Below are 22,494 nucleotides of genomic sequence, written 5' to 3'. Positions count from 1 at the left end.
TACTCACTGTATACACGTTTTACACAATAAAATACTGTTCAATTTACTCAAAAAATCAGTGACAGTGTATATCAAATCTGCAAATAGCCCACGTTTGATGAGCAAAAGAGTGTGACAGAGAAAATGATGACATCTTTGAAATACCCACAGTCACTCTTTCCATTAAACGATTTAATAAAGGCTCCAGGACTAAATGCAGTGACTCACTCGTCACACATGGTGGCGCTGTTGGTTTTGCCTTTGCTCTGCTGCGGTTGTTCCCGTTTACACAATGCAACTTATTGTTGTTGTGTTGGATCTTTTGTTGTTTATGATCATGCCTGTGTATAAGGAACCTTTGCATGGGGCACTTACAGTGTCAGTCTACGTGTGTTCAGTAGGTGTCTGTATGTCTTCTGTGTTCATTACTGGATGTTAATTATTGAGTGGGCTGCTTTTTTTAGTAAATCTCTTTGTCACGAAGGGGTTGATAATCCTGACCTCGCTTGACACACAAAGATTTAGTTTTTACATAATGAAGCAACTTAGCATGAGGCATCCAGTTACAGTAATGCTAGAGAGAAAATACATGAATAAAAGCAAAACTTATTTAGAGAACAATTAAAGACATATAAGGAATTGTGGAACTAAGGATCATTGATCGTATGTGTGGTGCAGATACAACAAGTGAGGTCAAACATTGTAAAACAAATGTATGTATAGTTATTTACATTCACATGAAGATACATTTAGGAAAAAAAAGGAAATTATAAATGAATGTAACCCATCTTGAAGCCACAGGTAAAGTAAAACAAGACAAATGGCAGCTATCTTAAAAATGTCACGAAACAGCTCAAATTTTTGGATTATTTGATTTTTCTCAAAATGTAACTTTGAACCAAAAAAAGTTACAATTTGTTTAGGTCACCCAGTTTCTTCCTCCAACCTGATTGGTCAGATTTCTGGTGTTTTTTAAGGGCTCCGCCTTCCAGCGCAATGCTGCATTTTGATTGGACATTCACGGAGGCCCAGTGACTGACAGGTGCCTCGACCCCGCCTCCCGCTCCAGTCCGTGCCCTCAGGTTGTTCGTCAGTCCGCTAAACCTGTGATGAGAGTTTTAATAATGGCGTGGCCGTGGCGGGGGGCTGCCGCTCTCTGCCGGAGTTCAGCACCGGGAAACCACCTGTGAACACCTGCTTGGAGCTCACCGGCGTTTCGAAAAGTGACTTTTACCGCCTGCAACGATGCCCGACGGAGTAAATCTCCGCTGAGGGATTGCTCCGCGAGAAACTGTGAAACTACTGGACCAACGAGCGCGTTGCCATGTCGTTACTGTGTGTCCGAGGTGAGTGACGTTTCCTTCTTCTTTTACATTTCATTTCATTTCTTCATCCCGTTAGAAACGATACGAAGTGTTTGACACGTAAAAGTTCCAAGAAGAGTTGAATTAAATCTGTTAATGCCAGTAAAGGTCCACTGACAGGAGCCCCCTCGGGGACAAGAAAGGTGGCAAGTAGTCTACATCGGTCCTGTCTGGATTTAACTTTTATTTTTATTTTGTATTATTTATCTCCACTGTTCATGAAAAGAATGAAACACATGAGCTGTTTCCCGAACGGGATAAAATAGATGTTGGCTCTATTTTATCCAGGCTTTCCATCGACTGCCATACCAGCTGTTAACAGAACCACCACTGATGCCGTGGTGTATTGACTTTAACAACAACAACAACAACACCACACAGGAGCCATGAGCAATACTGTATAACCTGTGTAGGAGTTTGATGTGAGAGGAGACAAACCATCTGACGTATTGAAAAGAAAACCTGAAGGGTCATTTGATTTTGAATTAATCAGCAGATGCTTAAAGGGACAGTTCACCCTCTTATCTGTGTAGGGCTTTTTATCGGGCTAGAATGTTTTGCAGTGAGTTGCCTATATAGCTTTTGGAGGTATTGCCACCAGAGATGTCTGCCTTCTCTCCAATATTTATATATTTTATATATATATATAAAACCTCAGCAGCAATAGCAATGTCTCTTTCCAGAAATCAAGATCGATTACTCACCTTGTAGTGAGCGGTTTCATGTGGGACTATTCTCTGCACCGTTGCTATTGGAACTGTCCCCTTTTTTAAAAGCACTCATAATAGAAGTATGTTGTTGATGGATATTTGTATCGTGTCTGACAAAGATGTACTATTCCATTGGAGAGGAACAAATATTTTAAATGATATACATTTTTTCTTTAGGTGGCCAAATGATAAAAATAATAACAATACAACCATTTACTTTTTTTGTGTGTATTCTAAGTGTAAAGTCTCCCGTACATGGACACGTTTATGGGTAATAACAAGACTAAACCAAATGAGGCCGGGGCGGGTTAAGGCTAAAGAGAAGCCACCCGAGCATCCTCCACCACAGCAAAGCGCATTATGCAACATCCTGTTCAGTGCCAAGACCAATGCCCAGCATTCTGGTCCAGTCTTTTTTTCTTCTTCTTTTTTTCTCACATACAGTTTGACGAAAAGTGTTATTTTATTTGTTTAAAACAAACAAAAAAGAGCTTAAATATAGAAGAAACTCTTTTTTCTTTGTCTTTTCCTGGATAATACTGTTATAAAAATTAAAAAAATAAACTTATGAACATAATTATACATGAAGGTGTTTTATATATACATTGTTAATATAGAGAAGAGAGCAGGAGATCAAACCTTGGGGTGCCCCAGAATTCTAAATGATTTCACCAGACAGGGAGCACTGTACTGTATTTTTGGGGGGTGTTGAAGCATTGGATGGTGACCACTGGAGCGCTTTAACAGCAGACATAAAAGCAGCAGTCACACACTCGGTGGCTTTCTCTCCCACGTTTGGTGACGGGTCCATGAGCGCTCCCCTCCTCACCTGCGTAGACATTCTTCGCAGTCCCCCAACCAACCCCCACCCCTCTCTCTCCCTAAACGGCGCCGCTTTCCATGACAGGACTTGGGAAGGACTCAGCCAGACATGTCTCCGATCCTGCCTGTAATCCCAAAGGGTTAAAAAAAACATCAAAGTTTAATGTCTGAAAATGAGCAAATATGAGAAAATATCCGAATAGTGGAATATTTGGTGTCCGGCCCTCGAGATGTCCTGGAGCATTGGGGTCAAAAGGTTAATGGTCAGAGAACTATGCTCGGGTTTGCCATCATGTTTTGTGTCTCAAAGCAGGAAGTATGTTCATTCCTCTAGTTTTTTTACTTATAACAACATTCAGTTTGAAGCCAACCTCCATAAACCCTAGCTGAACACATTGCTTCAATTTAGAAGGAAAAAAAAGCTTTTGAGTGTATGCGACACTTAGAACGCTGTACATTATATTTCATGATATATATATATATATATACACAAAAATGTGACACTGAAAGAAACAGCAGTGTTGTGTACCTGCTGTCTCGCAGCAGGTAGGGAATATGTGGGGGAACACAAAGTCCAACAGAAAATCAGTCAACCTGTCTGCTCCTTTTCTTTTTTAAGAAAAAAAAAATCAAAGTATGTTTCTGTGAAAACCTTTTAAACAAGATCTTTCGTCAATACACCAGGTGAGAGAGAGAGAGGGTGAGAGAGAGAGAGCGAGAGAGAGAGAGAGAGCGAGAGAGAGAGAGCGAGAGAGAGAGAGAGAGAGAGAGAGCTCCTCGCAGGGAAAAGGTCACGGTGGAGGCAAGTCGGCTCGGCCACACTTGCTTCAGAAAGTTCAGCCCAATCGCGCCAAGTGGCCCCTCAGGAGCTCGCGCTCTCGGCCCGTTTATCGATCACGGTTGTGACAAACGCAGGCTGGTGCAGGAGTTATGCAGCCTGGAGATAACGGGGTGGGGGAGTTGTGTGATTAGCCGATGACGCGACTCATGACTCATCCCCTGATTGCACAGCTTTACAATGTTGCTTATTTATTGGGAGTGGAGATGCCCCATCTCCATGGCGATGTCTTTGCACAACAGATAAGTGGTTGCCCTCATATGTGGACATGTGTGGGCTCCTGTCGCGTATCAGGCCAGGGCTGACCGGACGCGTGGCTCACATGGACCCCATGACGCAGCAGGTTGGAGCTGTACAGACTCAGACACGTGACCTGGATCCTAGAGAGAGTGGTACCCGGAATAAAGGGTCAGAGCTCGCACGCGGCCATCGGACTGTGGCCTTTGCGGTCATGGTTTGGTCTCGGTCTCGGTCTCAATAGGGTCCCCAGCAAGTTTATGAGGGAAGCGGTTGTGGATTGATGTAGATGGCAGTAGTGTGGTGTCATGATCTGCTCAAAGTGGGGCAACTGTGGCTCAGTGGTAGAGCAGGGTTGTCCTTCAATCAAATGATCGGTGGTTCGATCCCCAGCACCACTAGTCCATGTCGATGTGTCCTTGGGCAAGATAATTAACCCCGATTTGTATGAATGTTAGATAGTTCTGATGGGCAGGTGGCTCCTTCCCTGGTAGCTCCTCCCATCAGTGTGTGAATGGGTGAGTGACGATGTGGCGTTAAAGCGCTTTGAGTGCTCGAAAGACTAGAAAAGAGATTCACAAGTACGGTCCAAAGATATCACGTCATCATATCGTTCATCAGCTCTTTTACGCCACACGGGAACAGCAACAACACGCATCACCCGCTACCCGGTCCGTAAGCTAACTGCTAACGTCAAACGGAGGTTGCTTTGAGTAACATTACGATGCGCTCAAGCTCTGTTCAGTAAAAATGACTAATGGGCAAAGATACATTGTAACATTTTCATGGCGTGGGCAGACGTAAACCTCCTAAAATTCATTTTTTTTGGCGGGAGAAACTTGATGACTGAATACAGTTGTTCGTTATCGGGCGGCTCGGCTCGTAAGTTGAGGTGTCAGGTATTGGAACAAGTCTTTCAGTCCTGTTTGGTGTAAAACTAGCTCCATGCTTCCTGCATTGGTCCTGGGGTTTTATTGCCGGTTGTCCACACACACGGGACGCGGAGCTTGTTTTCATGCACCACCACGCCTCTTTTTGTGTGTGCGCCAATTCTTGTGTTGACGAACGGGCTAGTTTGACTCCAACAGTGACGTAGCAGCTCTTTGTCCCGGGCACACACACTCCAGCCATTCAAGTCCAGTTAACACGACTTCAGCAACGCTGTTTGCTTGGAGCCTGCTGACTTTGTTTGAGGAGATATCGCAAGAAAAGAATGTGATGCAGGACGAGATGGATGGGAGTGGAGTGTAGCGGGCGGCAGAGTAGTGGAATTATGAGAGAACGAGGCAGAGAGAGCGCTTAGAGATTGTGGGAGTAATCCCCTGGCCATCTGTTGCTCCCTCTCTCTCTCTCCCTCTCTCCCTCCCTCCCTGCCTCCTCCACTGATCAGATCCAAGCGGAAGCTGCCTGCTACCGATCCACGGTGTCACTTCCTGTTCCTGTACTGTCCTGCTCCTCACCCTCCAGCTGACAGTGTCCTTTGTTTTGGGACGTCACGCTTCCTGAAAAATGTATTTTGTACAATGCATTATAACATGTTAAAATGAAAAATATGCATGTTGGCTTTTGTCCAGTTTATTTAAATAACGACCACAAAGGTGTAAATAGTTATGGTGGAATATTATTACTGTTATTGGCATATTTATTCTTTCCTATGCTGTTGTGAAATTTTAACTCAAATAATCAAAGTAGACCTTTTTTTTGTGAACTATACAATAATCAATCATAATCAGTAACAATAAACAGTAATATTATAATCTGTGTGACTCCCCGATGCGTCTGAAAGGACATTGTTTATTCTCTTCGCAATCTACAAACTTCTGTCAAATCTTCTGTCAAATCTGTCAAACTTGTTTGTATAATCTCTTATTAAACACCTTTTGTAGGCGCATAACCGTCAAATTATTTTCTCCTAAGATCTATTGATGAGTTTACGTTTTCCGCTAGTTGAACCTCCAGAGTTGTGCTCCAGAATCAACTGACCAGAAACATGCACACTATATATATGTGTATATGTATATATATGTGTATGTGTGTGTGTGTGTGTATATATATATATGTGTGTGTGTGTGTGTGTGTGTGTGTGTGTGTATATATATATGTATGTATGTATATATGTGTGTTCCGGTACTGCAAGCATGTTCCAAAGAAAGTAAGAATCATGGGAAAAGAATGAAGGAAAGAATAAGCAGTAGGTTGGTAATCATGCAACTTGCCCTGCTAAATAGTGAGCTAAATGACCTCTAAAGCCATGGAGGGCCCGGGACAGAAAATGATAAGCATCAGTTTCCACTACGAAGGGGCCCCCGGGTTCATGTGTCCTACAGTTGGCTGAAAGGCCTCCGTGGAAAGCTAGAGAAATGATCACACCGCCGGTTTCTCTCCACATTTCCACTGCTCCCTTTTCCGCTTCACAGCACAAGACAGGAAATGCTGTGGAAGAAGTGACGAGGTCCTCATTTCCCCCCCGTGATCACTTGGGAGTGAAAAATGACAACACTGGACATTTTAGTGAATGTTTTGTGAATAGAATAGTCAAAATCAGGAAATCAATACTGCTGCCTCCTGTGTTGTGGTTGTAATGTGCAGAGAGAGGGAGGAAGAGGGAGAGAGGGAGGAAGAGAAACATGAAAATATGAAAGCTTCATTTGTGCTCGCATCATCCCGCCCATCTGCCACCGCGGGGCTCCGAAGCTTTAGGAGTTTATATGCCTGGACACATATCCCCGCCACAGCAATCACAATTAATCCCCTGCAAAGCGCTCGGCAATCCCATAAACTTTATTGTACGCATCAAGGGGCTAAAAGATGATTTTAAAAATAGACCCAAATACGCCCGTGTCGTTTGTTTTCCAGCTTAAATATGTTTTACTGAGGTTTTTACGTAATTGCAGCTTTTGCCAGACATTCTTACTTTTGATTTATTTATTATTCATGTAGTTTGATATCTTAATACCCATCTGCCCTGGCCCACTTTTTCTATTGTATTTTGTGCGTTTTGTTCGCCAGCTGTTGTGTTTTGTGACACAGCTGGATACAGGCTTATGCTTCTTTATTTATATTAAAGTTGGTATTGTGCAATCAGATGAAAATGCTTTCGTCAGCTCTGATCAGATTGGAGGAGGGCTTCAATCAGAAGTGTGTCTTCTGCTCAGCGTCACGTAACGGCTCTCGCTCGACGAGAGGTTTGTGTTTCAGCTCGACGACACACATGACGACACGTGCTCTAATTTAACAAACGATTAGCCGTCGCAAAAATACAGCTGGTGTGTCGGACGGAGACGGCCATTACAATCCAGCTATTCCACTTGTGAGCTTGAGCAGACGTTTTGGCATCAGGAGAATAAGTGAAGCTTATAGTTCTGGATGTATTTGATCTGTTTGTCTATTTTTTTTTCCACAACATTTTGACTCAAAGCTGTCCACCAAAAACAAACACACGGCTCATCCCTTCGTACGGGGCTGTCGACGCGCTCCAGTGGCTCGGCTTTGTGCGCATACAAATGAGTCGGTCAGGCCTCAATAACACGACATCCTGTCCACTGTCCGTGACTCACGGCCACAAGTGTTTTCCTTTCCACCGTTGCACTCAAAACATCACGTGCACGCGGAAGAATCACCTTTCAGTGGGAACGTTTTTTTTTTTTTTTTTTCTTCTTCCTTGATTTGCCTAACCGTTGTTTTTGTTTTGTGTTGCAGTGAAAAAAGCCAAGCTCCAAGGACCACCAGGTGAGCGCTTCTGTTTTGTTTTTTTATGAATGTTTACTGTGTTTGTCATCCTTTGTTCAGTTTTTGGAAGCTGTAAAGCTTCCTGTCCAGGAGCCACGCGAATAAGGACACGGTGTCAATACGTGGCGTGCACTCCAAATGCAGGTTCATCAGTTTAAAAAAGTCAAGTCGCCGAAAGCTCGGGGGTTGATTTTGCATTATGTAATCCCAGTGTCCTTCTACGGGCCGGCCCTGCACAGGTGAGCTTAGATGGGTGACCGCTAAATCCAAATCCCCATGCTCTCCACCTCCAGCAAATCCCTCTAGTGTTCAGCCTGGCGCCTCCCTCTAAGCCCCGTGACGGGAAACGCCACCGCGGTGACTTCTCCCTCTCGTTCTCAGTCCCGGACTGACACCTTCCTCTCCCCTCCGCACGCTGAGGGTAATTGGTAAAGTTAATTACTCTGCATTTATTCGGCGTGGGACTTTTTCTTCGTCCCTCCTCCTTCAACTGTGGGACAACGTAATGATTACATATGTTTTGTTCCCTCTCATGAGTATCACGAGCAGCCCCGTCACTAAGATATGTGTTTTAGTTTATTTAGAGATTGTCAGCCTATGCTGCCCTCCCTCCCTCCTTTTGGGCCGCATGTGACACCTGTCCCAGAGCAAACATCAGGGCTATTCAGTTAAGCCTGTCATCTCCCTTGGATGAAATGTAAACACCAGCCACTTTTTTTTTTGTTTTTTTTAACAGAGCAAAGGATTTGTACAGTACAGTCTAGCATAACATGTAGAATGTGTCTACTGTCAATTAGTGCAAACATGTTCATGTTGCTGTGTGAGTGAAAGGAGCGCTGTGCGTGTGAGCAGCCGGTCTGAGGCGGCCTTCTTGCTGCGTTTTACTTTTTAAATTAAAATGTTTAATATTTATTTATTTATTAGAAGGCCATTTCTTCCGAATTCATCATAATATACTGCGGTTGTCAGCTCGTGACAGAACAGGTTTATTTAGATGCAGTGTGTACGCTTTCATTTCACAGGTCAACTTAATGGGTGGGCAATAATATAATATAATCCGTGTATATACAGTATCACGTATATCTCCCTCTAAATTAAAGCTGCTCGCAGCTGTGACTGGGCCCTCGCTTCCAGCACGCCTGCCAGGCGGATGTTCGAGGCCGGGAGAGCCGGCGACCCGCAGGTGTCCCCGACGTGCTGAAAGCGAGGGCCCAGTCACAGCTGCGAGCAGCTTTAATTTTATTTGTCTTGGTCTGTTGTAACACCGTTCCCCAAATAGAATATCAATTTGGCTATTCTATGTGCAACTTTACATATTATTTTACTATATGCACCAATATCGTACGTATTCGTAATAACAAGTCAAGTCAAAGTGTCACCAAACAACACCAAAACCAACTAAAGACAATGTTAGAAATAATTAAATGAGGATATTGAAATAGAGTCTGAATATGACGACACTGTCACATGATAAAAGCTTTATTGATTTGGTCACAGTCAGGCTTTTCTTTCAGTAATGCGTGATGCTGCGTGTTCCCGCTGCCTCGGGGTCAGAGGAAGGCATTACTGAGCATAACGTGGGTCCCTACGGCTCCTCCGCAATAAGCCGGACTCGATCCCCGAAAGGGGCGACGTGGGATTGATGAGAAGAGGCCTCTGCGTTGACACAGGGCTGGTCCGGGATGTGTGTTTGCCCTGCGCCTCTCGCCACACCTTCGCTTGCACAGCTTTTAATTTAGGCCTTCACGCTGAGCCCTTTTCATCACGAGTTGTCTCTGGAGAACTCTGTTTGTGTAGAAGCGAAGGTGTCCTTGGAGTGTTTTTCTTGCGACAATACTCTATTTAGACGTGCACGTTATACTGGGCGGGTCCAACAATGGCAGGAAAAACAAAAAACAAAGTCCTCTGCTGGGTTTATGTTTTGTGTCACATGCAATATAGATGAGCGGTCTGCATTTGAAATGTCAGCCTTCCAGCCGCCTGCGTTTCTTTGACTAATTTATTGGAGAAAAAACTCATCCTCAGTCAATAATGGATGGAGACGCTCGACCGAGGGCTCATGGGCTCAAGAGCGGTACGCAAAAAAAACATGAACAGCACAAGGGGGGCCCGCAACACACACACACACACACACACACACACACACACACACACACACACACACACATGTCGTCATGCATCTTAACCCGTCACGTGACCCATTATTATGTTCATCATGTTTATGATTGGGCGGTTATCAGTCACTGTTGCATTACGATATATATCCCCATATAAATATAAATAGGGCCCGATTGAAGTACGATAACATTGTCCAATATGTCTGTATTGAGATGAGATTCACGTTCCCGGATAACCCGGATTATAATTGAGTCGTTTGAACGTAGCTTTGCTAACGGTTGATTCCAGAGCAGCGGCAGCGGCAGTGTTCAAAACAGCAACGCCCCGATATGACCTCATTAATATTTCACTGGAAAGACGTTCGGAAAGAATGAAGAACACAGACACCAGTCAGCACCCGTTGGTATCATGTCCGCCAGGAGGACCGTGTGTGTGCGTGCAACTCTGCGTCTGTCCGCGGTTAACCGCGCACTCTGCTGCAACAAACCGCCTCATAGATGTGACTCGCGCCTTCTCAAAAGGCCTCGTCATTGGCTGTTTCACACTGCCATTGAATGCCTGCTGAGTCCCCACTCGCCACTCTTAATCAGCGGGGATGAGACAGCTGAGTGCATCGCCGACCCCACTCATGCCTGCACGCTGTCGTTTTGGCGATCGTTACAAAAACATGCTTTTCCATCCCGGTTCCATCTTGGTTCAGAGGGTTAATGTGATGTTTTTTTTGCCGGGAAAATCCAGTATGTCAAGCTTTAGTGTGCAGGCATAAACTTTCTTTTTTTCTTCTTCCCGCCCCTCGCGGGCAGTTATTGCTGCTTTCTCCTCAGCAGGGCCGATTGTATCAGCCACATTGTGAGCAGCACCTGCTGTAAAGGGCCCACAGCCGCTAAGTGGCTCTTATCTAATCCATACATCCTCTTCCCTTATCTCATCTCCTCTAATCATGGGAGCCGGCCCAACTGTGGCACAAGGCATGGACTATCTAATTAGGGAAAGGCTTGAGCATCCCCCAGGCTCCTTTGTAATAATGCCTGCGTTTTGTCTCAATGGCCCCCACACACACTAATTAGGTCTGTCTCCTTTCACTCGGGGTGCTCGTAGCAGGGCAGTGCTTTCTGGCCACGTCACGTTGCGTGGGTCACCGGCTTTCAGTTCACTGTATTCTTGTTTTTGGGAGCCTAATTGAATCTTTATGTCTGCTGCGTGGCAGCTGCGTGTCGTAAGAATCCACCTGTATCAGTTGTTTACTGTCTCATTGTGCCAAGGGTTGCGTTTACTTATCCTGCTGCTGTGTTACACGCTATGTGCAGAGTAAATGTTTTAATACGTTGTCGGTGGTAACCAGGAAAAAAAAAAATCTTTGTTTAGTCTGTGTGGTCAGGTGATCGGTCAAAGAAACAGCCGATGCCTTGGGTTTTATTTCCCATGGACCGAAAGTGTGTGTGTGTGTGTGTGTGTGTGTGTGTGTGTGTGTGTGTGTGTGTGTGTGTGTGTGTGTGTGTGTGTTGGGGCTGTCGTTGTGGATACAGCAAGCAAATTATGGACCAAACTAATTGACGGAAAATAATCTGCAAATGTCATGATAATTAAAATAATCCTAGCTGCAGCCCTAATGATTGTACTCACTGATATTTTGGAGGTGCAAATATAAAAAATGCAGTCATTTAAAACTGTAAAAAATGATGAGTTGTATTTTGTAGGGCTGCCATCACGGCAACATATAACATCATACTGTATATTTACAGGAATTTAGGTGGGAATGAAATTAAATATTAATTTCAATCCCATGTTTCACTTTGTTTGATACACCATCTATTGAGGTCTATGAGTGACACGAGATGGTCTTGTTAGATTTACGGGTTCATGGGATTTCCGCGGTTGTTCTGCCTCAATCAAGGAGAGTGTTTTTGCCTCATTGTGTCCTCAGCAGGAGAGAGAATGCAGGAAAGTGGGCGAGATAGTCGTGCGGTAAAGCTCACGCTCTTAATGGGCAACTGCGTCTCAGTGGTGAGCAGGGTCGTCCTTCAATCAGAGGATCGGTGGTTCGATTCCCCGGCTCTGCTAGCCCATGTCGATGTGTCCTTGGGCAAGACACTTAACCACAAATTACTCCCGTAGCTGTGTCTACACTGTGTAAATGTGTGTATGAGTGTTAGTTACTCCTGATGACCAGGTGGCACCTTAGCCCCTCCCATCAGTGCATGAATTGGTGTGAATGGGTGAATGATGACAAGTAGTGTCAAAGCGCTTTCAGTGGTCGGAAGACTAGAAAAGCGCTTTACAAGTACAGGTCCATTTACCATTTTCTGCGCTCGCTGGTATGGACGGGGGCCTAAAGAGCGATTTGAGTCGTCAGCCGTCACCCGAGAGATCTCAGGTTACCGTGTTTTGCTCGTTCTTCTGTGTGATTTGGAGGCCGGCTCTGTTCGGCTCACCCTGCGCTTACCTGTGGGCAGGTGGTGTGTTCCAGTTAGTCGAGGCTTACTGGAGTGAGTGGGGGTGAGAGTTGGCAGCGCTTTCTTTGGTTCCGCATTCTTTTGATTCATTTGTTTCATGAAATTCTCGGGTTTCGTCTTTTTTCGCCGTCTGTGTCAGTCGACTTCTTCTTGGACGCTTGCAAATCAGTGAGCAGCACTACGTTGCGATGAAGTAATTCATTCAGTTGAGCCGGGGGAAAGCAGACATCCCTCTCTGGTGATTCCCTCCTTATTCAGTTTGAAATTTGAAATCATGAAAGGTACATATAATGTGATTTGATCCGTATTGCCCATCCCAGTCCGCCCTCCAACCCACACTCAAGAGCAGCATTTCAATCTAAGCCGTTTCCTCCAGCTGCAGGCTCTTGTGTGCCAGGTAGGGGGTCGGATTTAGGCCCCTAGAATCGGGATGGGGGGGGGGGGGGGGGCGTTTCGCAGGGAGGACCACTGACTGCGCGGCGTGGCGGTTATCTGCCTGAGCGAAACGGAGCACATCGGCAGGCACGTGTCGACGCTCCCTCGCCCCGAGGGAAATGAAATAGTGGCGGCTGTGTCACTGGCCGTCTAATCCCACCCGCCCTCATCCCCCGCCCCTTCTCTCATCCTTCAGCCATCACCCCGCCCAGGGCCCAGGGCTGACAGCTGGCGCGGACGTTTTGTTTGCGGCGCCGCTGACTGGCCCGAGAGGAGGCTGATGGAGATGACCGGGGTGGGGGAAGTTGTCTTGACACTGCCAGTTTAATTAATTAAAGGAGGAAAAAAAGAGAAAAGAAAACAACAGAGTAAATGTACTTTTGAACTCGCCGCATTTAGCCTTTTAGCCCTGATGGTATCGGGGCCGACGGAGACCTTTTCCCACAGCGGGGAGAGGTCAGGAGGGCCTTCCGCTCCGCTACGGCATAGGCGGACCCGTCTGCCTCTGTGACGTGTGTTTAGTGGGCAGTTGTTCAAGAGAAGCTGCGATCCACAGTGCAGGATCCTGTACTTGTATCTGCTGCATGGGGCTGGCTCTCTTTGGAGATTAACGGGGTCAGTGTTTGCTGGCCTGGCCCGGCCTGCCTTGACATAGTTGGGGGGGGGGATTTATCTGCTTTCACTCTCACTGTGAGAGTGATTTATCTGCTTTCACTCTCACTAGAGCTCCTGATGTCTTTTTCTACCACACAAAGCTAAATTAGAACTGGCATGGTCTGCATTACAAAGTATTACTTGCATGTATTTTAGCTCAGGCTGCATGATATTCATGCAGACATGTTCTCACTGTACGAATCTACATATTATCTTCTCATATTCCTGTGCTTACAGTCACACACACACCTCCCCTCCACATGTCCCCGGTGTATTGTCACCACCTCGGCACTAACAACTACGATCCCCCTTTTCCTTCGTTTTCAGACAAGTTCAACGCCTACGTGACCCTGAAGGTGCAGAATGTCAAGAGCACAACCATCACGGTGCGGGGCGACCAGCCCTGCTGGGAACAGGACTTCATGTTGTAAGCTATATGTTTTTTCATATACTTTGAATATGTATACTAGTTCCTCCCTCGTGCTGAGCGCTACAGGAGAGGTGTCCTGTTTGGGAGCTTTGCGAGTATCTCGGTAAACAGCTGCCGTTCATTTCCTTCATTGGTTTAATTTCCTCATTTTACTTTCCCTTGAAAGGTATCTATGGCGACGAGAGAGCCAGCACGTCGTTGCATGTGTGTCATTGTTTGTCTTTAGTGAACTCCCTCATTGCGACGGTGTTTGTTTTTCCAGACCTTCATCCTTCTACTCTCCATTAATGATGTGTCAGCGAGGTGTTACCGAAACATCAAAACACGGCCATTCATCGGCGTTTCCGGCGAATTCTCAGCAACACCTGTTGCAACAAAAACGTTAAAAGGTTGATGTCCATTAAAAATGAACTGCAGCATGTAGATTTAGCGTCGCTGTAATTTGTAACATTTGTATTTTCTTTTGACGGACTGAAGCTGTTTCCTTCTGTCCCTCGTCTTTGTGCTAAGATAAGCTAGCTAGATGCAGCTACAGGTCTATTGCACAGACATGAGAGCTCAGCTGTCATCTGACTGCCAGAAAGAAAGTAAAATGGTGTATGGGGGGTCAAAACAATTAACACTTTTATTCTTATCGATGCACTCAGCTGTCTTAATACTTTACTAATTAACACAGCTGAGTGCATCGCCGTCCCCCAGTCACCACTCTGCTGCAAGTTAGTTTTGGACGGTGTCTTTAGCTCACGGCTAACAGAGCTAGCCGCTACCCGGGCAGAGGGCTCGGCCGTTTACTTTTTTGGTGAGATTGTATGAAATGTCTTGCGCAACCAATCCGAGCCCAGAGCATTTCATGCATCAACCGCTTGTTTCTGAGTTTGAATGAAGTGCGTTTTCACTCAGTCACATGATATAGCACAATGTTGCACACGCACCTGGCGGAAATCTGCGCTCTGCTGAGTGAGCACACCTTTCTAGTTTGTATTGTGTGGCATTTTGAATGAGCACATGATTTAGAAAGTACTGTATAGTTCTGCACCTGGACACCCTGGATCCTCCACATCCTCCCCGCAGTTCTCTCAATTCGCTGCTGTCTTTGATTATCTTTTCACTCATCTTCCTTTTGTTTGGCGCCCGTCGATAGATGTGAGCCGCCACAGAGGAGAATATGCAAATGCCCTTGTCAAGCGGCTCCTTTCAAACATGTGTATGCCATTTCATTGCTGTCATCAAGCTGTTTTCGAGCCCTTTTTGAATAGCACGCTGAATGCCAAAAAAAACTGAACAAGGCCTGAATGTATTATGGCAGCTATTACACAACAAAAAGAGGAAGGTAGCCTTTGTTATAAGCCGCTGGTCGGGCCTGGCAGTTATTATGGAGACATTTTCTGATTCATTGAGTGTCGAGTGACATATTGGAAAGTTTCCTCGCTTAAAAAAAACGAACAAAAAAAACTTCTGATAACAAAGCCCCAAAGTACACGGTCATTGTTCCGTGCTTTTATCCGCTTGCATTTCCCACGCTGTTTATAAGGGAGGGCCTTTCTGTATTATTTTTTTTTTTAATGGAAGCTTGACATTACTTGATACATGAATACCGCCCCCTTTTACCTCCCCTTTAGCGAGATCAACCGGCTGGACCTCGGCCTCATCGTCGAGGTGTGGAACAAAGGCCTCATCTGGGACACCATGGTGGGGACGGCTTGGATCCCTCTGACGAGCATCCAGCAATCAGAGGAGGTCTGATCTCACACACACACACACACACACACACACACACACACACACACACACACACGATTCACATAGTCAACGGAAAAGCAAAAACATGTCGTAAGAACTTTCTTCCAAAAAACTGCTAGATTTTTTTAAATTATGTTTCTCATTTGTAAAAATATATTTCACTTCCATTACCTATATAGACATTCAGATTCAAGGTGGCTTCTGTGTTAATTAGCTTAGAAATAATACAAAAGCTCAAAGATATTATTACTCATGGAAATGATATGAATGGTGGAGAGTAGGCCGAGTATTGAACACAAAGAAGGCCCTCATCGACCCGCATTTGCATTTGTTTTATTATTGTTCTGCTGTGTCCGACTGAGTCATATATTTAGCATACTCTGCACGCTTTTATGGTTTGTGCTCTGTATGTTCATATTGTCGAACAATGCGTCGTCATTCAGTCCAGGTTTCTATTTAACATAATTATCCCTCCATTCATTTGCATGGCATGTGATGTTTTGTGAGCCTCTATGTCTTAGTACTTGAAAATGTCCTGAAGTATGTTTCTACTTATATTAATTGATTTATATATCCCCTCTTCTTTGTATTATTGTTTCTGCATGCTTATAAAAGAAAAATAAGAATGAGTCTGATATTCAGTTTTTTTAGGGTGACTTTGTAACATCTGTCCAGGGACTATAGATTGTTAAATAGCCTCTTGGCTAACTTTGCTGCATTTACATGGATGTGTTAATAATGTGCACTGTTCCTACTCAATATATCAACAAAATATCTATATATAACGTATCTAAATTGCAGGAGGGCTCGGGCGACTGGATCTTTCTGGACGCGGAGGTCCTGATGAAGGCGGACGAGATATATGGCACCAAGAACCCGACGCCCCACCGCCTCCTGCTGGACACGCGCTTCGAGCTGCCTTTTGGTGAGACGGTTACTTCACTTCCTCTGTGTTTTAGCTGCGAATCTCCCAGCGAACAAACTTTTGAAAAGATCAGGCGCTTATCCGAGCTGTCACCTGCTCTCGACAACAGTGGTGGTGGGGGGGCGCTGATTCCGGTTCCCTCGGGGTGAATAAAAACCTTGACCCTTGGAGTTCCAACAAAGGCCACACGTGATTTTCCTGACAAATGTCAGCGGTCCCTCCGTGAGGCTCCAGCCTGGAGCGTCGTGTGACAAGCTGATGGCGTCCTGTGACCCGGTGTCCCGTAACCTCATGCAAGCGTCATCTCAACCTCAAGTAAAAACAAAAATAAATCAAAAGGTCCATGTGGACAGCATTTTTCATTTTTCATTGGCTGACGCTTGAGTTGAGCAGCTGAACGGTTTGCAGCGGGGCGCCTTTATTATTCGTCTTACGGTCTAAACGTCCTCTAACTGGTTCCACTGGGGATTAGGACTTTCTGTCCTGCTTAAATTGAGGCCACTGGTTCATCAATGGTAGATCTCCCTTTATTAACTTAGGTTCAGTAATATAATTTGATCTTTGCCGGGCTGTTCCATTGTGGCCAACCGGATTAAGGAACCATTAAGAATGATTTTTATATAAAGTAGTATGACTGGGACAGTTTAGGTCACTTACTCACTTTTTTTGGAGTGATTTTCTGGTCACTTGGGTCAAGAGGAAGTCCACAACAAACTCCCAGACACAAAACCCCGGTGTGTTCTTGTCGCATACATTTGTAACATGTTGGCAAACAATTGCCTTTTTAAACATCCGTCAACATCAGCCTTTTATTTGGCGTAGGAATGGGCAATACGGCCTGAAATATATATACATATATATATATATATATATATATATATATATATATATATATGTATATGTGTATATATATATGTATATGTGTATATATATATGTATATGTGTATATATATATATATATATATATATATATATATATATATATATATGTTTTTCTTTTTATTATTCTTCCTTTTAAAATTACGTAGGAGTACAAAAAGAATTGTTTCCTTTCACCAAATTTTGGAGAAAAAAAAATCGAAAGGAATAAACGATGCCGCTGGCCAGATCACGGCGACATGAGTCGTGCTGCTGCCTTTAGTTGCGTCAGACTTTCATTGGGGCATGCTGCCCTGTTGGCATTCTACCTGTGTGAGAGAATCCGTGCATTCACCGTGAACTACGGTGGCCTTTCCGTACTCACCCAAGTTTAAGGGAAAACACATTTTCTTATTGAAACATTTTTGAGAACAATACATTTTAATTAATTTGGATCTCATTTTGGAGTCGTGTTTCTGTCTGCATGATTAATATAAGTCCATATAGTAAGTCCATGGCTTATGGCTCTTATTAGTCTAATCAAAAATATCTCAGCTGCTAGATGGTCCACTAACTTTGTCTGTTGTTTTGTAGCTGGATTTTTGTGTGTGTGTGTGTGTGTGCTAAAAACTGCCTGTGTCTAAGTGTCTAACACCCTTAAACCCTGCTAGTGATGCAGAGTTCCTCATTGCGGTCGCTTTAATATTGTTGGTTGTGCCCCAACCCACTCACTACACCTTGTTTGGTTTACAGACAGCACATGCTGAACCCTAGAAATATATAAACGATTTGATTAAATAAAGGCTCTGCGAGGGTGAAGCGGCCCATGTGCTCCTCGACCACAGTTCCGGCCGCAGCGTCTCTGTTTCCCGGCACTTCATGTCCGGCTCAAACGTTGCGATCAAAGGACATCAAGGTGGAAGCAGGGCTGCTGTGTTTTCCCCGTTTTTTTGAGAGGAGTCCTTTCAAGGCAGCGGGAGGCCATGGTGACTCTCCGTGGCACCGGAGCCGTTCATTAAAGCAGCGGGCCGGTGTGTCTTTGAAGCCCTGGCCTTTAATGTGCATCTGTCTGCAAAGCAGCGCACCTGAGAAGTGGGACTCAGAGCACCTGATCGGATGCTTCTTCATTTGTTGTTGTTGTTGTTGTTGTTGTATTTATTCATATGGGATTCTAAGTTTTGCCCGACACAACTTTTAAAATGAACTAACAAGTCAGTTAAAGTGGCAATCTCAAGGTTTTCCCATTTGAATAAATGTCACAAAGTTCATTGAGAGAAAAAGAGAAAAAGATGGGGAGAACCATGCACACAATTCCAAAAGCATGAAGCTCATATCCAAAAAAGGACTGAAAAACTCAAAGCACAATTCCACTGTTCAACCAGGACTTTTGTAAAAACATCAGTCCTGGTTGATGTATAATTGAATGCAGTCCATAACTAAGGAGATTATGTTTTTATAAATGCTATATGCTGTGCAGAGCATTCTTTCCAGTGGGGTTGCTGCTCCCACAGAAAAGGCTGATTTGTTTAATTGGCTGCATCTGAGTGGCACGATCCGGCCTCCTCTAGCGACTGCCCTGGTTGTCCTGGAAGCGCTGTCCATGACATCATCAAACCGAAAGGCACAATTTCCTGTCGTTTTGAAAGCTTTCCTTACTGGATAAAGGATATCTCTGAATGAGATGACAGCGCTGATAATGACTGGGTTTGTCGGAGAGTATTTAGAGCGTTTGTTTGTAGAGGGAACCTGTTGGCTTTAGTGCGGAGGCCCGAGAACACAACAGTGTGGCTGGAGAGGCTGGGCTTAGAGGGAGACCATTAGGAAGAAAAACAACACTCCCGTCCTGCAGTTGGATTTTCTTTATTTCCTCAAAAATCTTATTTTTTTTGCTCTAAATCCGAGGGAGCAGGACCCTAACTTCTCAGGTTTACATCTATGTTCATCTGCTGTGTTGTACATATTTCGTTACCAGACATCCCAGATGACGAGGCGCAGTACTGGACGGGCAAGCTGGAACGCATCAATACCATGAGAATCCACGATGAGGTGACGTTTAATCATATAACAAAGTTTTACTACCGATGAACACACAGTGCATGTCTTGCGGGTTTCAGTGTTTTATCATTTCACAGTTAAATTAAGCAGACAAAGTCCACCAGTTATCTTCTGTTTTAAAAAGGAGCGCCCTTGTGTGTTCCTGTCTGCAACTACTTCTTGCACCGAATGTCACCGAACTGCTGCATTTATCCTCATCGTTGTTGTTGTAAACGGTGATGACGCTGTGCTACTGTGCTCAGCAACAGCAACACGGTGACTTTGATGCCTGCCGTTTGTCTCCTCTGTAGTACCCTCTTCAGGATGACGATCAGAGTCGCCCGCTGCCGTTTGCGGCCTCCCAGTGCTGTGAGTGTGCCCGCCCGTTCTCCCCTCGGCCTCTAGATGGAGCCGACTACCCGCCATTCTCTGATATTATTTCCTCTCTCTTACATAAACCCTGTTGGGCTGCCTGATGTTGTGACAGTTCAGCACTCTTACTCAGAGTTGACAATGAGGCAGTAGAGATAGTGGATTTTTCTTTTTCTTTAACAAACATAACATCCTCCCATCCTCCCACTATCACAACACAGGGGAGTCTTTTCTTTGTTTTCACAACCCCTGCATCCTCTTGACTGTACCTCTCACTTTTGTAACGTCTGCACTTCCACCAGGCAACTATTTCGGATGGGCTGACCCACTGAGTATGTAAAACAAAACTTTGATTCTCCCCACCCCAACCCCCCCTGGCCAATCCTCAGTGCCCTCTGCATGTCCCACTGTCACCGTATTCCCCAATAACATGTCATCGTTAAGGCTTCCGAGCATTTTGTTTTTCATTATTTCTCCAGTAACACTTGATTTTCCTCAGTGATTCCCCCTGAATCCCCTGTGGCCTTTTTAACTTTTTTTTTTTTTTTTACTTCCAATCCCTGCTTTCAACGTTTTCCTCTTTACGCTCTGTGCCGATGTCATATAATTATCATTACCCAAATATACTGCATCCATAAATGATTAGTTTAGCGCGCGGCCTAGATAAATCAAAGTCAGGACAACTTTGAAATTGTGCTCCTTGCATGTTTTTAGAAAGAATTAGCTTGAATCCAATGGAGACACTGAGATCAATAATATTAAAATATAATTAGCAAAATACCTGTAGAAATATTTCTAAAAGTCTGTTTAACAACAGGAGCCCTTATCAAATATTAATTAGGGGGTGCAAGTTGCAGTTGCATCACCAAACTGATAGGTAGCAGTCTTTGCTAAACTGTATTCATGCTGTGTGTCAGCTTGACATTTTTTTTTGTCCTCCCAAGAGATATCAACACAATCGGTTCCTGCTTGGCCCCCTCACTTTATCGCTATAAACTTCGCTGTCTCCTCCGGCACGCAGCAAACTGGGCCCTGAAAGAAGTATTTCTCAGGTCACGTTCAAAAGGCGGTGTCCACCTTTATGAGCGACACGTGTGTAATGTCACAATATGCACACTGTCAAGTGTCCCATCTGTACTGCAGCACAAAGTTGCCTTTTCTTAAGTCATGTTAAAACACATTTTTACACACGCTCCTCCAGCACCTGGACGGTGACGGTGTTTGAACTGCATTGTGACGTCATCATTTTGACCTCACTATTTCGAGTCGAAAAACAAGCGAGTATCAAATGATACAGAACCGAAGCCGTATCGGTGAATTCTGCGTTTTTCTATGCATTGATAGTGCAGCAACAGACGCAGATTAACAGCAGCTCGATGGCCTCCATTAAGCAGGAGCGTGTGCACGTGTAATGGGGCTGTAAAGGTGCACCACCAGCAATGCCCTCTCCACCTCCCCATGAACCTGCATTTGTGTTTATTCCGTCGGCTCCTCGCGGTTTTGTTATGTTGCCAGATTTTAAGTGTGACGCGTCCTCAGCTTCAACGCGGGTTAAAGATTAGCAACGATGATTTAAATGTGTCAAGAAAGACCCGCGTGTACTGAGCGCACCCTGTCCCCCTGCTTGCAGCTCTGGATGACCAGGACAGTGCTGTGGACGACCGGGATAGCGACTACCGCAGCGAGACGAGTAACAGTCTGCCTCCGCGGTACCACACAACGGCTCAGCCCAACTCCTCCGTGCACCAGTATCCCATGGGGCCTCGGCAGCAGCAGCAGCAGCAGCAGCACCAGCCGGACTCCTGCACAGACTCGGTCCACAGCTTCGACCTGGACTACAGGGACCAGAGGGGAACCAGGTAGACGGAGTCGCAATATCGAAACTGCGAAAGCAAACAGCCAGGAAAAAGTTCACACAGTCATTAAACGTCTCGCTCTATAAGATATACACATCACGGACAACAAACTTCTTAGATTCACAGTGGCAGGAGAAGTCATTGTATGCATCTCCGATAGTTTGCATGACTAAGAATCCCACTGGAGCGTTATAGTTTTCTTTTCTTTCTGTTAGCTAGTTGTAGATGGTTCATTCAGCTGCTTCAGTCCACCAGGAGGGATCTGTTCTGCTCGAGGGGAAGCACATTTTGTCACACCCAGTTTCCAGTCTGGGTGCTGGAGTGCATTCATTCATTATTGTATTTGTCCACTCACTTGCACGTCGCAAGGCATTTAGATTGTTTTAATGAAAAAAATATGTTCTATTTAAATATAGAGGCAGTGACACCATTGCTGTAGAAATAATAATACATTGTTGTTGTTATAATATTACCACTACGCAGCTGTTTTGAGGCCAATTTTGGCCAATAGATCAAGTGGTCTCAGTGCAGGGAATCTGCTTTTGTGCTTCCATGGGTTGTGTACCAGTGAGACTGCTGCAAATCTGCCTGTGTGGACTGATAGGAAGTTGATCCGGATAATTCTACATCAGGAAAAAAAACAACCAAAAAGGGGATTACAGCCAGGGAAAGCTCATTGTTGGTGTTTCTTTTTGTCTTGAGGTTCTTCTGTTGTGTTGGTTGAAGTTTGGTAGTTTGAAAGGCTTCAGACTTGGTTTGGCCATATTTCTGAGGTTATCCCTCCGTCACACATGGAGGGAGTGGGTCAGTGACACACACGCACATTTCTTTGGTGATTTAAAAACTCATTCAGTGTGCGCCATATGGTGGTTAATTACTGTAGCATGTAATTCTCATGACCGCTGTCAGGCTGAGTGTTGAAGTGCTGATAAGCATGACT

General features: G+C 44.8%; 1 protein-coding gene across 1 annotated transcript in view; it reads left to right on the top strand.

Moving 5' to 3' along the window:
• Positions 1-1,280: 1,280 nt before the first annotated feature.
• unc13bb (unc-13 homolog Bb (C. elegans)) overlaps positions 1,281-22,494 on the top strand; it is a gene marked incomplete at its 3' end in the record, with an annotated part of 61,908 nt that continues 40,694 nt past the window's right edge. Inside the window, exons 1-8 of the mRNA XM_079234667.1 lie at positions 1,281-1,325; positions 7,650-7,679; positions 13,667-13,766; positions 15,389-15,506; positions 16,311-16,434; positions 19,265-19,338; positions 19,638-19,695; positions 21,329-21,557. Of these exons, the coding sequence (XP_079090793.1) occupies positions 1,304-1,325; positions 7,650-7,679; positions 13,667-13,766; positions 15,389-15,506; positions 16,311-16,434; positions 19,265-19,338; positions 19,638-19,695; positions 21,329-21,557 (755 nt within the window). The 5' untranslated portion in view covers positions 1,281-1,303. The remainder of the gene's footprint in view (positions 1,326-7,649; positions 7,680-13,666; positions 13,767-15,388; positions 15,507-16,310; positions 16,435-19,264; positions 19,339-19,637; positions 19,696-21,328; positions 21,558-22,494) is intronic.

The sequence above is a fragment of the Taurulus bubalis genome, assembly GCF_910589615.1.
Source record: "Taurulus bubalis genome assembly, chromosome: 19".
NCBI lineage: Eukaryota > Metazoa > Chordata > Actinopteri > Perciformes > Cottidae > Taurulus > Taurulus bubalis.
Note: the sequence above shows the minus strand (reverse complement) of the source record. Positions and strands in the feature narration are given on the sequence as shown.